Genomic DNA, 14,268 nt, shown 5'->3' on the forward strand with positions numbered 1-14,268 from the left:
AGTTCTTTGTTTTATTCCTACTCCAAGCAGGGCCTTGAAAGGTCCTATCACATCCAAAGTGGCCTATCAAGATGTTTCCCTAACCAAGGAACCATTTTCCCACCTACTTTTTTCCCCACACCCCCTACTTTCCAACTTTTTTCTCCTCTCATTACACCAAAAAAATATTACTCATATATTTGGCCAAAAGTAAGATGATGAGTAAATAACTGGCCCTAGATGATCCATAGCTTTGTATGTGCTGGAAAACTGCTTTCATTCTATCTGCCCTTGAAGTTGAAGCCTTTTTCTTATTTAGATACCACTTTTTCCAAAACACCTTAAGGAGTGTTAACTTTAAATGATTAAAAGAAAATATCCAATTTAGCATAGCCTGGAAGTCAGGAGACTAGGTTCTAGTCCCAGCTCCAGTTAACTAGACACTTGCAGTGTGACACCGTTATCTGATGTAATCTTTCTGGGCTAGTTTCTCATCTGTCAGTAATGAGAGGATTATGCTAGAATCACCAATGATTCCTTTCTGCTCTGATAGTTTATGGAGGTAAGTGGTAGCTAATACATTTTATAATGAGGCTGAATAATAATAACAAAACAACAACAACAAAAACCTTCTGATGTTCTACAGCAATTCAAACCAGTTGAAGGATATTTTAATTGAGGGACTAGTGTAGGTGGCAGGTTTAGGATTTAGAATGTAGCAAACCAGAGCATAAACAGTTGCTAATTAGGTTTCTCTCTTCCTATCTTGCCAAGGTACTTCATTTCTAATCTCACAGACTAGGGCGGAAATAATCGAATATTTCATAACTCTTTTTGGTATCATTTTGAGAGAATTAGACGCTGAATGGGAATAAGATTGGGAAGAACAGTTCATTTTCTTTCTACCGGTTGGCTCTATGACTAGATTCCCAGCCAGGACCACAATAGAAAGACTTACATATGTACTTTCTTGTTCTCTTTATTCCTGAGTTTAAAAAACGTTAACTAGGAAATGACAATCCAAAAACAAATATGAAAATCTTTAGAATTTAGAAATTGGTATAATTCTACCTTCTGTTTGTTCAGCATTTTGTTTCTACCAAAGCTATTTCACATGTGTTATCTCTATCAGAGCTGGGCTACTATCACTTTTTTTTTTTTAATATCTAAACATCTCTTGGGAAATGAAGATTTTCCAGAAAGGAATTAGAACTATGGCACTAAATTTGCTGTCTTTTCTATTGGATTTTCATATTATAAAAGTAAAATAAACTGTGAACAAGATAAGTACAGGTATTCTTAAAACATGTAAAGCCAAATGGGTTGAGAAGGGGCAAGAGTCTTGAAATTTTACTTCTTCCTTTGAAGAGCTAAAGGAATGAACTAATTCTGGTGTGCCCTCAAGTACCTTAGCTTCTCTTCAGAAAGAGCTTCCTGTCCTCCTGAATACTAGGCGCTGCCTTTCCTATTCCAGTTGCAAAGCAGATAGGTGTAGTACACGACCCAGCTTCAAGAATCAACCCACATTTCCTATCACACGAAAGTACATTATCACCTACCTAATGTAAATAAGTCTGAGAAATTAGTCTGGAAATGAAGGCTGGTGCCAGGTGCTAAAGTGCCTTGAATCATGTCAAAGCATACAGGATAGTTGTACAGTTTGCTGTTGTTGTTATATAAGTGTATTAATTATTTAAAAATTCATCCAATAAGAAATATATATATATATGGTAAAAAAATGAGAACTCCCCACCCAGCCCATCCCTATTTCATTTACCCCGAGGTAACCATTGTTGATAGTTTAATGTGATATTTTCTAGGCCTTTAGAAACAACATACTCATACATCTCCATAGATATACTGCAATGCTTTTTAAATAAATACAATCATATACACATTGCCATTTGTTTTTGAAATATCTTGGAGATCTTTCTAAATCAATATATTTAAACCTGCTTCATCTTTAAAAATAAGGACTAGATTGAATTTTATAATTATATGATGGTTTATGTAACAATTCCCTTCTTGAATGGCATTTAGGTAGTGTCCAGTTTTTTACTATTAAAGTGCTATAATGAATTACCCTCATATCCGCATTCTCTGAGTACTTCTATAGGATAGAACCATAAGAGAGAAATAGCCAATCACAGGACATGTCCATTTTAAACTGATAGCTATTGCCAAGTTGCTCTTCAAAAAGATTGTTGGAGAATGTTAAGCAGGGGAACAATTTGTAGCATTGACGTTGGGTTGGAATTTAAATGTGGAGATTATTAAGGTGATTTCAATAGTCTTAGTGAGTAATAGGTCTAAAGACCTGTCCAAGTCAGTAGGGATGGAAAGGAGGGGACAGCTTTAAGTTTGGGGAGGTGGCATTAATGGATTTGATGACTCTTTGGATATGGCACCGCCTTGGATGAAGCTCTGGCTTTTGACTGAATGGTTGTTCCATTTATCAAGATTGGAAATAGAGGAGCGGGAGCAGTGTTTGTTCCTGTTTTATCTCCCCATCTCAGTAAATGACACCACCATTCCACCTGCATGCTCACACCAAAAGTCTAGTAGTTGGCCATCCTTCCTTTTTTTCATCCCATGTCCCATTCATCAGCAAGTCCTGTCAGATTTGAAATAGAGCTGATAGGACTTGCTAATAAATTGAAAATATATTCTAAATCTGACCCCACCACTACCAGCCTACTCCAAGCCATATTAACAAACCACCCCCCCTTCACCCCTGGCGCTTAAAACCCTTCATTGACTTTTTCTTAGAATAACATCTAGACTCTAAACTCCTGACCCTTTTCTATGGGTCCAAAGAGGTCTGGCTCCTGGCTACTTTTATGACTACATCTACTATTCTTCTCCCTGTTAACTACTCTCTAACCACATTGACATTCTTCATTTTGCAAATATGCCAAGGTTTTTCCTGCCTGAGGTCTTTGCCCTAGTTGTATTCTCTGCACAGAACATTCTTCTCCATTTTTGTCCCTATTATTTCATTCTCAGCTTAAATGGCACATTCTCAGAAAAGCCTTCTTTGCCGTATCTACAGTAATCTCTTCTCCCATTCATGATGATATTTTCCTGTTTTATTTTCTTCATAGCAAAATTGCTATGGACAGTGAACTTATTTATTTTTTTATTTAATTATTGATATCTATCAGCTTCTCCCCCCAAAGATGGTAAGTTCCCTGAGGGCAGGATACTAGCATATGCAGTTAATTCTGGTGCATGATAGGCTCTCAACAAATGTTGAATGGATGAATGAACAGATGAATTGGCACTAGGAAAACATAGTCTTTTCTCTACCACATCATATCATTTTGTTCCTGCCTGAATATGTATATGTATGTATATATATACACATACATACATTTATATATATATATATTTTTTTCTTAATCAGTGAATTATGTTTACTTGTGGTTTGTGGTACCTAGGGCTGTGTCCCCAGGACTAACAGTAGAGGGTAGCAGAATATAGCTTCTTTGGTGCAGCCAATGAGACGTCTAGAAGCTTTAGTTCTCGGGAGCCATTAGCTTTAATGTTCATGGAAAAGGGAACTTAGTGAGTACTTTGTCCAGGGCTGCCCTGTCCAATATGGTAGCCCCTAGCCACTTGTGTCTATTGAGTACTTGAACTATATCTAGTCCAAACTGAGATGTGCTGTAAACATGAAATACATACCAATTTTTGAAGACTCAGAGTGGGATTAAAGAATGCAAAATATCTTATTAATAATTTTTTATATTGATTATTTGTTGAAAAGATAGTACTGTAGCTATCTTGGGTTAGAGGAAATATGCTATTAAAGATAATTTCACCTGTTTCTTTTATATGGCTATTAGAAATTTTTAAATTGCATATTTTGCTCACATTTGTAGCTTGCATTATATTTCTCTTGAACAGCACTGGTCTAGGGCATTCTCTTCAGGTGCTAGAGTTACGTATTGTGCTTAGTGATTATTTGCGTTTTTCCTCATGTACAAGTTTTTAACCTGAATGCTATGCCCACCCTCCTCTCCTCCCTCATCCTCTACCAGAAAGGCAGGCTTTGTTTTGTTGGTAGGCTCTTTCTCTTGGGAACAGTAATGGATTTTGCTTCTGGTTTAATTTTTCCCCTTTTAGGGGTGGGAATGGTTGGGATGAGGTGTTTTCTTGGTTTGTGTGTTTCCTGAAGTAAGATGAAACGTAGGGATGACATCAGCAGTGGAGATAAGGAACTGAGAAATTGTTGACTACTGAGACCAATGTTGTGATGTTGAAAGTGCTGCTGACTCCTAGGTAACTGAGGAACCTGAGCACGCTGTGAAACCAGACCAGAGCCGGAGGAGCTGACAGCCAGTCTTAAATCAAAGGAGTTGGAAGCCCAGTGTGTTGCTCTGTATGCATGATATTAACAGGTAGTGTATGTGAGACTGCTCATGTGTCTATTGTCTGTCTCTCCCCTCACTAGAATGTAAGCTCCATGAGGGCAGAGGCTTATCTTTCTTGCTCACTGCAGTGTTCTGGCTCATATCCCTGGCTCAATGCCTGACACATAGTAAGTAGTCATCAATACATATTGAATGAATAAATATTTATGTTTATTCAGGCCAGGAGTAAACCATGGCTTTTATATAAAAGACTGTTATTTTCCATTTCTGTCATTACTTGAATACCTAATGTTTGTGATGCTATTTTGTATTAATTATCTTCCTGTTTGGAATACTTACAGATGGTGAGTGCTGATCTACGCAGCAAAGTGCATTTTCCCAGCAACTGGTGAAACCATCTAACCAAAAGTACATCTAACAAATGCATCTAAATGAAAGCTTACACGTGAATTCTATGTTAAGGTCAATCTTTAAAGAAGAAATTGTAAAGAAGAAAGATTGTCCTATTTCTTCAACTAGGGATTTTATTTGTCTCTTAATAAATTAAAATTGATGATACCATGGTTTCCTTCTTGATATCAAAGACGTAGCTTCCTTTTATGTTTATGCTCAGCCATTCTTGGCAAATATTTGTTGCTTCATGGTCACATAGTGGCCGATACTTCACCTTTCTACACACACCTTCAGGTAGAAGTGAGGCAGTTAGGGGATAAAGCTATATGCTAGCTGAGTGAGTATCCCCCTCCCTTTTTTGATTGTGGTGAAATTCATATGACATAGAATTAATCATTTTAAATTGAACAATTCAGTGGCATTTGGTGCATTCACAATATTGTGCAAGCACCATCTCCAACCAGTTCCAAAACATTTTCATCACCCCAAAACAAAACCCATAACCGTTAAGCAGTTGCTCCCCATTCTCCTTTCCCCTCAGCCCTTGGCAACTACCAGTCTTCTTTCTGTCTATGCATTTACCTATTCTGGATATTTCATATAAATGGAATCACTCAATATGTGACCCTTTGTATCTGGCCTCTTTCACTTATCATAATATTTTGGAGGTTCACCCGTGTTGTAGCATGTGTCAGTACTTCATTCCTTTTTACGACTGAGTAGTATTCTGTTTTGTGTATTTCTACAATTTGTTTATCCATTCATTGTTGATGGACATTTGGGTTGTTTCTACATTCTAGCTATTGTGAATAATAATGCTGCTATGAACATTCATGTACAAGTATTTGAGTACCTGTTTTCAGTTTGGGGGGTATATAACTAAGAGTGGAATTGCTGGGTTTGTGATAATTTATATCTATGTGCTGTTTCTTTTTAAAGTAATACCTCTCCCAGCACTGTGTGCAGTAATTACTATCAATCACTGGGGAGAAGACAGGGCCTTGTAACCAAGATGTGAGAGTCAACAGAAAATATCAGAACTCTAGGGTTTGTGACCAGAGAGCCTTTCCTGGCAACAGCTACAGAGGACAGAGTAATAGGAGATATGCATATGAGGTAAGAATTCAAGCATCCTTGATTTTTTTTTAACACCTTTATTGGAGTATAATTGCTTTACAATGGTGTGTTAGTTTCTGCTCTATAACAGTGAATCAGCTATACATATACATATATCCCCATATCTCCTTCCTCTAGCGTCTCCTCTTACCCTCCCTATTCCACCACTCTAGGTAGTCACAGAGCAGCTAGCTGATCTCGCTATGCTATGTGGCTGCTTTCCACTAGCTATCTGTATTACATTTGGTAGTGTATATATGTCCATGCCACTGTCTCACTTCATCCCAGCTTACCCTTCCCCCTCCCCGTGTCCTCAAGTCCATTCTCTACGTCTGCATCTTTAGTCCTGTCTTGCCCCTAGGTTCTTCAGAACCATTTTTTTTTTTAGATTTCATATATATGTGTTAGCATATGGTATTTGTTTTTCTCTTTCTGACTTATTTAACTCTGTATGACAGACTCTAGGTCCATCCACCTCACTACAAATAACTCAATTTCGTTTCTTTTTATGGCTGAGTAATATTCCATTGTATATATGTGCCACATCTTCTTTATCTATTCATCTGTCAGTGGACACTTAGGTTACTTCCATGTCCAGGCTATTGTAAATAGAGCTGCAATGAACATTGTGGTACATGACTCTTTTTGAATTATGGTTTTCTCAGGGTATATGCCCAGCAGTGAGATTCTGGAAAATATGGTCGTATTTTTTAAGGAACCTCCATACTCTTCTCCATAGTGGCTGTATCAGTTTACATTGTCACCAACAGTGCAAGAGTTTTCCCTTTTCTCCACACCATCTCCAGCATTTATTGTTTCTAGATTTTTCAATTATGGCCATTCTGACTGGTGTGAGGTGATACCTCATCATAGTTTTGATTCACATTTCTCTAATAATTAGTGATGTTGAGCAGCTTTTCATGTGTTTGTTGGCAATCTGCATATCTTCTTTGGAGAAATGTCTGTTTAGGTCTTCTGCCCATTTTTGGATTGGGTTGTTTGTTTCTTTGGTATTGAGCTGCATGAGCTGCTTGTAAATTTTGGAGATTAATCCTTTGTCAGTTGCTTCATTTGCAAATATTTTCTCCCATTATGAGGGTTGTCTTATTCATGGTTTCCTTTGCTGTGCAAAAGCTTTGAAGTTTCATTAGGTCCCATTTGTTTATTTTTGTTTTTATTTCCATTTCTCTAGGAGGTGGGTCAAAAAGGATCTTGCTGTGATTTATGTCATAGAGTGTTCTGCCTATGTTATCCTCTAAGAGTTTGATGGTGTCTGACCTTACATTTATGACTTTAATCCATTTTGAGTTTATTTTTGTGTATGGTGTTAGGGAGTGTTCTAATTTCATTCTTTTACATGTAGCTGTCCAGTTTTCCAGCACCACTTATTGAAGAGACTCTCTTTTGTCCATTGTATACTCTTGCTTCCTTGATCAAAAATAAGGTGACCATATGTGCATGGGTTTATCTCTGGGCTTTCTATCCTGTTCCATTGATCTATATTTGTTTCTGTGCCAGTACCATACTGTCTTGATTACCATAGCTTTGTAGTATACTCTGAAGTCAGGGAGCCTGATTCCTCCAGCTCCGTTTTTCTTTCTCAAGATCACTTTGGCTATTTGGGGTCTTTTGTGTTTCCATACAAATTGTGAAATTTTTTGTTCTAGTTCTGTGAAAAATGCCAGTGGTAGTTTGATAGGGATTGCATTGAATCTGTAGATTGCTTTGGATAGTATAGTCATTTTCACAATGTTGATTCTTCCAATCCAAGAACATGGTATATCTCTCCATCTGTTTGTATCATCTTTAATTTCTTTCATCAGTGTCTTATAATTTTCTGCATACAGGTCTTTTGTCTCCTCAGGTAGGTTTATTCCTAGATATTTTATTCTTTTTGTTACAGTGGTAAATGGGAGTGTTTCCTTGATTTCAATTTCAGATTTCTCATCATTAGTGTATGGGAATGCAAGAGATTTCTGGGCATTAATTTTGTATCCTGCTACTTTACCAAATTCATTGATTAGCTCTAGTAGTTTTCTGGTAGCATCTTTAGGATTCTCTATGTATAGTATCATGTCATCTGCAAACAGTGACAGTTTTACATCTTCTTTTCCAATTTGGATTCCTTTTATTTCTTTTTCTTCTCTGATTGCTGTGACTAAAACTTCCAAAAGTATGTTGAATAATAGTGGTGAGAGTGGGCAACCTTGTCTTGTTCCTGATCTTAGTGGAAATGGTTTCAGTTTTTCACCACTGAGGACGATGTTGGCTGTGGGTTTGTCATATATGGCCTTTATTATGTTGAGGAAAGTTCCCTCTATGCCTACTTTCTGGAGGGTTTTTATCATAAATGGGTGTTGAATTTTGTTGAAAGCTTTTTCTGCATGTATTGAGATTATCATATGGTTTTTCACCTTCAATTTGTTAATATGGTGTATCACATTGATTGATTTTTGTATATTGAAGAATCCTTGCATTTCTGGGATAAACCCCCTTGATCATGGTGTATGGTCCTTTTAATGTGATGTTGGATTCTGTTTGCTAGTATTTTGTTGAAGATTTTTGCATCTATATTCATCAGTGATATTGGCCTGTAGTTTTCTTTCTTTGTTTGGTTTTGATGTCAGGCTGTTGGTGGCCTCATAGAATGAGTTTGGGAGTGTTCCTCCCTCTGCTCTATTTTGGAAGAGTTTGAGAAGGATAGCTGTTAGCTCTTCTCTAAATGTTTGATAGAATTCGCCTGTGAAGCCATCTGGTCCTGAGCTTTTGTTTGCTGGAAGATTTTTAATTACAGTCTCAATTTCAGTGCTTGTGATTGGTCTGTTCATATTTTCTGGTTCAGTCTCGGAAGGTTGTGCTTTTCTAAGAATTTGTCCCTTTCTTCCAGGTTGTCCATTTTATTGGCATAGAGTTGCTTGTAGTAATCTCTCATGATCCTTTGTATTTCTGCAGTGTCAGTTGTTACTTCTCCTTTTTCATTTCTAATTCTATTGATTTGAGTCTTCTCCCTTTTTTTCTTGATGAGTCTGGCTAATGGTTTTTCAATTTTGTTTATCTTCTCAAAGAACCAGCTTTTAGTTTTATTGATCTTCGCTATCATTTCCTTCATTTCTTTTTCATTTATTTCTGATCTGATCTTTATGATTTCTTTCCTTCTGATAACTTTGGGGTTTCTTGTTCTTCTTTCTCTAATTGCTTTAGGTGTAAGGTTAGGTTGTTTATTTGAGATTTTTCTTGTTTCTTGAGGTAGGATTGTATTGCTATAAACTTCCCTCTTAGAACTGCTTTTGCTGCATCCCATAGGTTTTGGGTCATCGTGTTTTCATTGTCATTTGTTTCTAGGTATTTTTTGATTTCCTCTTTGATTTTTTCAGTGATCTCTTGGTTATTTAGTAGTGTATTGTTTCACTTCCATGTGTTCGTATTTTTTACAAATTTTTTCCTGTAATTTATATCTAGTCTCACAGCGTTATGGTCGTAAAAGATACTTGATACAATTTCAATTTTCTTAAATTTACCAAGGCTTGATTTGTGACCCAAGATATGATCTATCCTGGAGAATGTTCCATGAGCACTTGAGAAGAAAGTGTATTCTGTTGTTTTGGGGTGGAATGTCCTATAAATATCAATTAAGTCCATCTTGTTTAATGTATCATTTAAAGCTTGTGTTTCCTTATTTATTTTCATTTTGGATGATCTGTCCATTGGTGAAAGTGGGGTGTTAAATTCCCCTACTATGATTGCGTTACTGTTGATTTCCCCTTTTATGGCTGTTAGCATTTTCCTTATGTATTGAGGTGCTCTTATTTTGGGTGCATAAATATTTACAATTGTTATATCTTCTTCTTGGATTGATCCCTTGAACATTATGTAGTGTCCTTCTTTATCTCTTGTAATAGTCTTTATTTTAAAGTCTATTTTGTGTGATATGAGAATTGCTACACCAGCTTTCTTTTGGTTTCCATTTGCATGGAATATCTTTTTCCATCCCCTCACTTACAGTCTGTATGTGTCCCTAGTTCTGAAGTAGGTCTCTTGTAGACAGCATATATACAGGTTTTGTTTTTGTATCCATTTACCCAGTCTGTGTCTTTGGTGGATCATTTAATCCATTTACTTTTAAGTTAGTTATCGATATGTATGTTTCTATTACCATTTTCTTAATTGTTTTGGGTTTATTTTTGTAGGTCTTTTCCTTCTTTTGTGTTTCCTGCCTAGAGAAGTTCCTTTAGCATTTGTTGTAATGTTTGTTTGGTGGTGCTGAATTATCTTAGCTTTTGCTTGTCTGTAAAGCTTTTGATTTCTCCATCGAATCTGAATGAGATCCTTGCTGGGTAGAGTAATCTTGGTTGTAGGTTTTTCCCTTTTGTCACTTTAAATATGTCCTGCCCTTTCCGTCTAGCTTGCAGTTTCTGCTGAAAGATCAGCTGTTAACCTTATGGGCATTCCCTTGTATGTTATTTGTTGTTTTGCCTTGCTGCTTTTAATATTTTTTCTTTGTATTTAATTTTTGATAGTTTGATTAATATATGTCTTGGCATGTTTCTCCTTGGATTTATCCTGTATGGGCCTCTTTGTGCTTCCTGAACTTGATTGACTATTTCCTTTCCCATATTAGGGAAGTTTTCAACTATAATCTTTTCAAATATTTTCTCAGTCCCTTTCTTTTTCTTTTCTTCTTCTGGGACCCCTAAAATTCGAATGTTGGTGCATTTAATGTTGTCCCAGTGTTCTCTGAGACTGTCCTCAGTTCTTTTCTTTCTTTTCTCTTTGTTCTGCTCTGTGGTAGTTATTTTCACTATTTTATCTTCCAAATCACTTATCTGTTCTTCTGCCTCAGTTATTCTGCTATTGATTCGTTCTAGAGAATTTAAATTTCATTTATTGTGTTGTTCATCACTGCTTGTTTGCTCTTTATTTCTCCTAGGTCCTTGTTAAAAGTTTCTTGTTTTTTCTCCATTCTATTTCCAAGATTTGGATCATCTTTACTATCATTACTCTGAATTCTTTTTCTGGTAGACTGCCTATTTCCTCTTCATTTGTTAGGTCAGGTGGGTTTTTGCCTTGCTCCTTCATCTGCTGTGTGTTTCTCTGTCTTCTCATTTTGCTTAACTTACTGTGTTTGGGGTCACTTTTTCACAGGCTGCATGTTCATAGTTCCCGTTGTTTTTGGTGTCTGCCCACAGTGGCTAAGGTTGGTTCAGTGGGTTGTGTAGGATTCCTTGTGGAGGGGACTGGTGCCTGTTTTCTGGTGGATGAGGCTGGATCTTGTCTTTCTGGTGGGCAGGACTGCATCCGGTGGTGTGTTTTGGGGTGTCTGTGCTCTTATGATTTTAGGCAGCCTCTCTGCTAATGGGTGGGATTGTGTTCCTGTCTTGCTATTTGTTTTGCATAGGGTATCCAGCACTGTAGCTTGCTGGTCGTTGAGTGGAGCTGGGTCTTAGTGTTGAGATGGAGATCTCTGGGAGGTCTTTCGCCATTTGATATTATGTGGAGCTGGGAGGTCTCTGGTAGACCAATGTGCTGAACTCGGCTCTCCCACCTCAGAAGCACAGGCCTGCCACCCGGCTGGAGCACCAAGACCCTGTCAGCCACATGGCTCAGAAGAAAAGGGAGAAAAAAAGAAAGAATAAAATAAAATAAAGTTATTAAAAAAAATTTAAAAATTATTAAAAATAAAAAAATTAAAAAGTAATAAGGAAAGGAAGAAAGAAGGGGGCAGCCAAACCAAAAAACAAATCCACCAATGATAATAAGCACTAAAAACTATACTAAAAAAACAAAAGCAGACAGACAGAACCCTAGGACAAATGGTAAAAGCAAAGCTACACAGACAAAATCACACAAAGAAGCTTACACATCCACACTCAAAAAAGAGAAAAAGGAAAAAAATATATCTATATATATATTTAAAAAAAAGAAGGATGAGAGCAACGAAATCAATCAACAACTCTACCAATGATAATAAACTCTAAATACTAAACTAAGATAAACATAAAACAGAAACAGAAACAATTTAGTTGCAGAACACAAACCCCAAGTCTACATTTGTTCCCAAAGTCCACTGCCTCAATTTTGTGATGATTTGTTGTCTATTCGGGTATTCCAGAGATTCAGGGTACATCAAGTTGACTGTGGAGATTTAATCCACTGCTCCTGAGGCTGCTGGGAGAGATTTCCCTTTCTCTTCTTTGTTCGCACAGCTCCTGGGGTTCAGGTTTGGATTTGGCCCCGCCTCTGCATGTAGGTCGCCTGAGGGCATCTGTTCTTTGCTCAGATAGGACGGGGTTAAAGTAGCAGCTGTTTAGGGGGCTCTGGCTCACTCAGGCGGGGGGAGGGGAGGGGTACAGAATGTGGGGCGAGCCTGTGGCAGCAGAGGCCAGCATGACGTTGCACCAGCCTGAGGCGCCCCGTGTGTTCTCCCGGGGAAGTTGTCCCTGGATCACGGGACCCTGGCAGTGATGGGCTGCACAGGCTTCCAGGAGGGGAGGTATGGATAGTGACCTGTGCTCGCAGACAGGCTTCTTGGTGGCAGCAGCAACAGCCTTAGCGTCTCATGCCAGTCTCTGGGTCCGCACTGATAACCACGGCTCCTGCCTGTCTCTGGAGCTCGTTTAGGTGGTGCTCTGTGTCCCCTCTCCCTGTGAACCCTAAAACAATGGTCTCTTGCCACTTTGGCAGGTCAGACTTCTTCCCGGACTCCCTCCCGGCTAGCTGTGGTGCACTAGCCCCCTTCAGGCTGTGTTCACGCAGCCAACCCCAGTCCTCTCCCTGGGATCCGACTGAAGCCCGAGCCTCAGCTCCCAGCCTGCCCTGGCGGGTGACCAGACAAGCCTCTCAGGCTGGTGAGTGCTGGTCGGCACTGATCCTCTGTGGGAATCTCTCCGCTTTGCCCTCTGCACCCTGTGGCTGTGCTCTCCTCCTTGGTTCTGAAGTTTACCCCCCACCCAACCCCTACCCGTCTCCACCAGTGAAGGACTTTCTAGTGTGTGGAAACTTTTCCTCCTTTCCCCTATCCAGGTATGTGGGGAGTTTCTTGCCTTTTGGGAAGTCTGAGGTCTTCTGCCAGCATTCAGTAGGTGTTCTGTAGGAGTTGTTCTACATGTAAATGTATTTCTGATATATTTGTGGGGAGGAAGGTGATCTCCACGTCTTACTCCTCCGCCATCTTGAAGGTCTCTCTGGATTTTCTTTTCTGAAGGAATTAGCTTCTCTGCATTGCCCTTTATATCCATTCCTGGGATTTAGACTCTAATTCCTAACATAGATTCATTCTGGCCATCTGAGTACTAACCTGTGACTGTGATATCTGTGCTCCAGTTCTCTGTCACAGAGTCAAGCCTTTAAGTCCAGGGTCATAGTGGGCTAATGTCTTCTTTTGGTTAAGTATGAGGTGAAGCCCTTCTGTTTGAACATGCTTGGAAGTGTACCAATATCAGGGGTGGAGGTGATGGTAATTGTTAAGATCCAGAGGATGGATCCAGAACTAAGCATTTTCTCAGTATGAAGTCAACTTTGATCAGCCCTTTTCTACCAGATTCAAAAACGGGAGGCTGGCAGCTTTTCCTTTCAGGGTAGTGACCTACCTGGGAGGTCTAATGAATGATTCTGAGAATGTTCCAAGAGAATCCTTCCCTGCTTTTATGTGCCTGTGTGCAGGTATAATGTGTATGTAGGAGGGTGGAAAAAAGGCAAGACGGGTGGGCCTTTATGTTTAGTTGGTGGGTGGAGAGGACCTAGCATGCTGTTTATGTCACATTTCACATCTCTTTGACAGGTTATAACTGTAGTAAATTTATGGATAATTTCTTTGCTGCTTTTTCCACTGAGACTCATTAAGCTATAAAATTATGGCAGTGATATGGAGACCTCTCTCCATGTCTCCTGCATTAGTCTAGTTCCTTCAAGACTGACACAGTCTTTTTCCTCCTTCCCCCACCCCAGCAGTTAAGAACAAAAACACCTAACAAGCAAAAAACTAATTGAAAGTCTGTGACAGTGGCTGCTTTTGCCTCCTAAACCACTATTTCTCAAAGAGTGCATTGAGCTACTTTGGGGATTCTTAAACATATCCTCACAGTGTTTTGAGCAACAGATATCTTCATTTCAGCATCTGTCACATTATACCACCTCCCTATCTCCCAAAGTGCACTTGGTAAATCCCTTTTTTAAACTTGCTTTTCTCCAATAAGTGGTACTTTCCCTCTGCTGCAAATCCTCCCTTGATGTTCTTCCCTCCTGTGTCCTGTGTCCTCTTCTCCACAATCATCATTTCAGGAACAAGCCTCTTAAGCCTACTTCCTATGGTGGACGTGGGTGGTTTTCATTTGTTCTCCCACAGTTTGCATTTCTCCCCCATTTTCCATCCTTATGATTCAGCTGGGATTGATGCCAGTCATAGTGA

The 14,268-nt window shown here is 38.8% G+C and overlaps 1 protein-coding gene across 3 annotated transcripts in view; it reads left to right on the forward strand.

Moving 5' to 3' along the window:
• The window catches only part of GTF2E1 (general transcription factor IIE subunit 1), a 48,545-nt gene extending 43,675 nt beyond the window's left edge, over positions 1–4,870 (forward strand). For all 3 annotated transcript variants that reach the window (XR_009519249.1, XM_060010726.1, XM_060010727.1), the window contains exon 6: positions 4,697–4,870. Coding sequence is in view for 2 of the 3 variants with exons in the window: in XM_060010726.1 (XP_059866709.1) it covers positions 4,697–4,703 (7 nt within the window). In the remaining variant the exon portion in view is untranslated. The remainder of the gene's footprint in view (positions 1–4,696) is intronic.
• The last annotated feature ends 9,398 nt before the right edge of the window (positions 4,871–14,268 follow it).

Source organism: Delphinus delphis, chromosome 4 (genome assembly GCF_949987515.2).
Source record: "Delphinus delphis chromosome 4, mDelDel1.2, whole genome shotgun sequence".
NCBI classification, from domain to species: domain Eukaryota; kingdom Metazoa; phylum Chordata; class Mammalia; order Artiodactyla; family Delphinidae; genus Delphinus; species Delphinus delphis.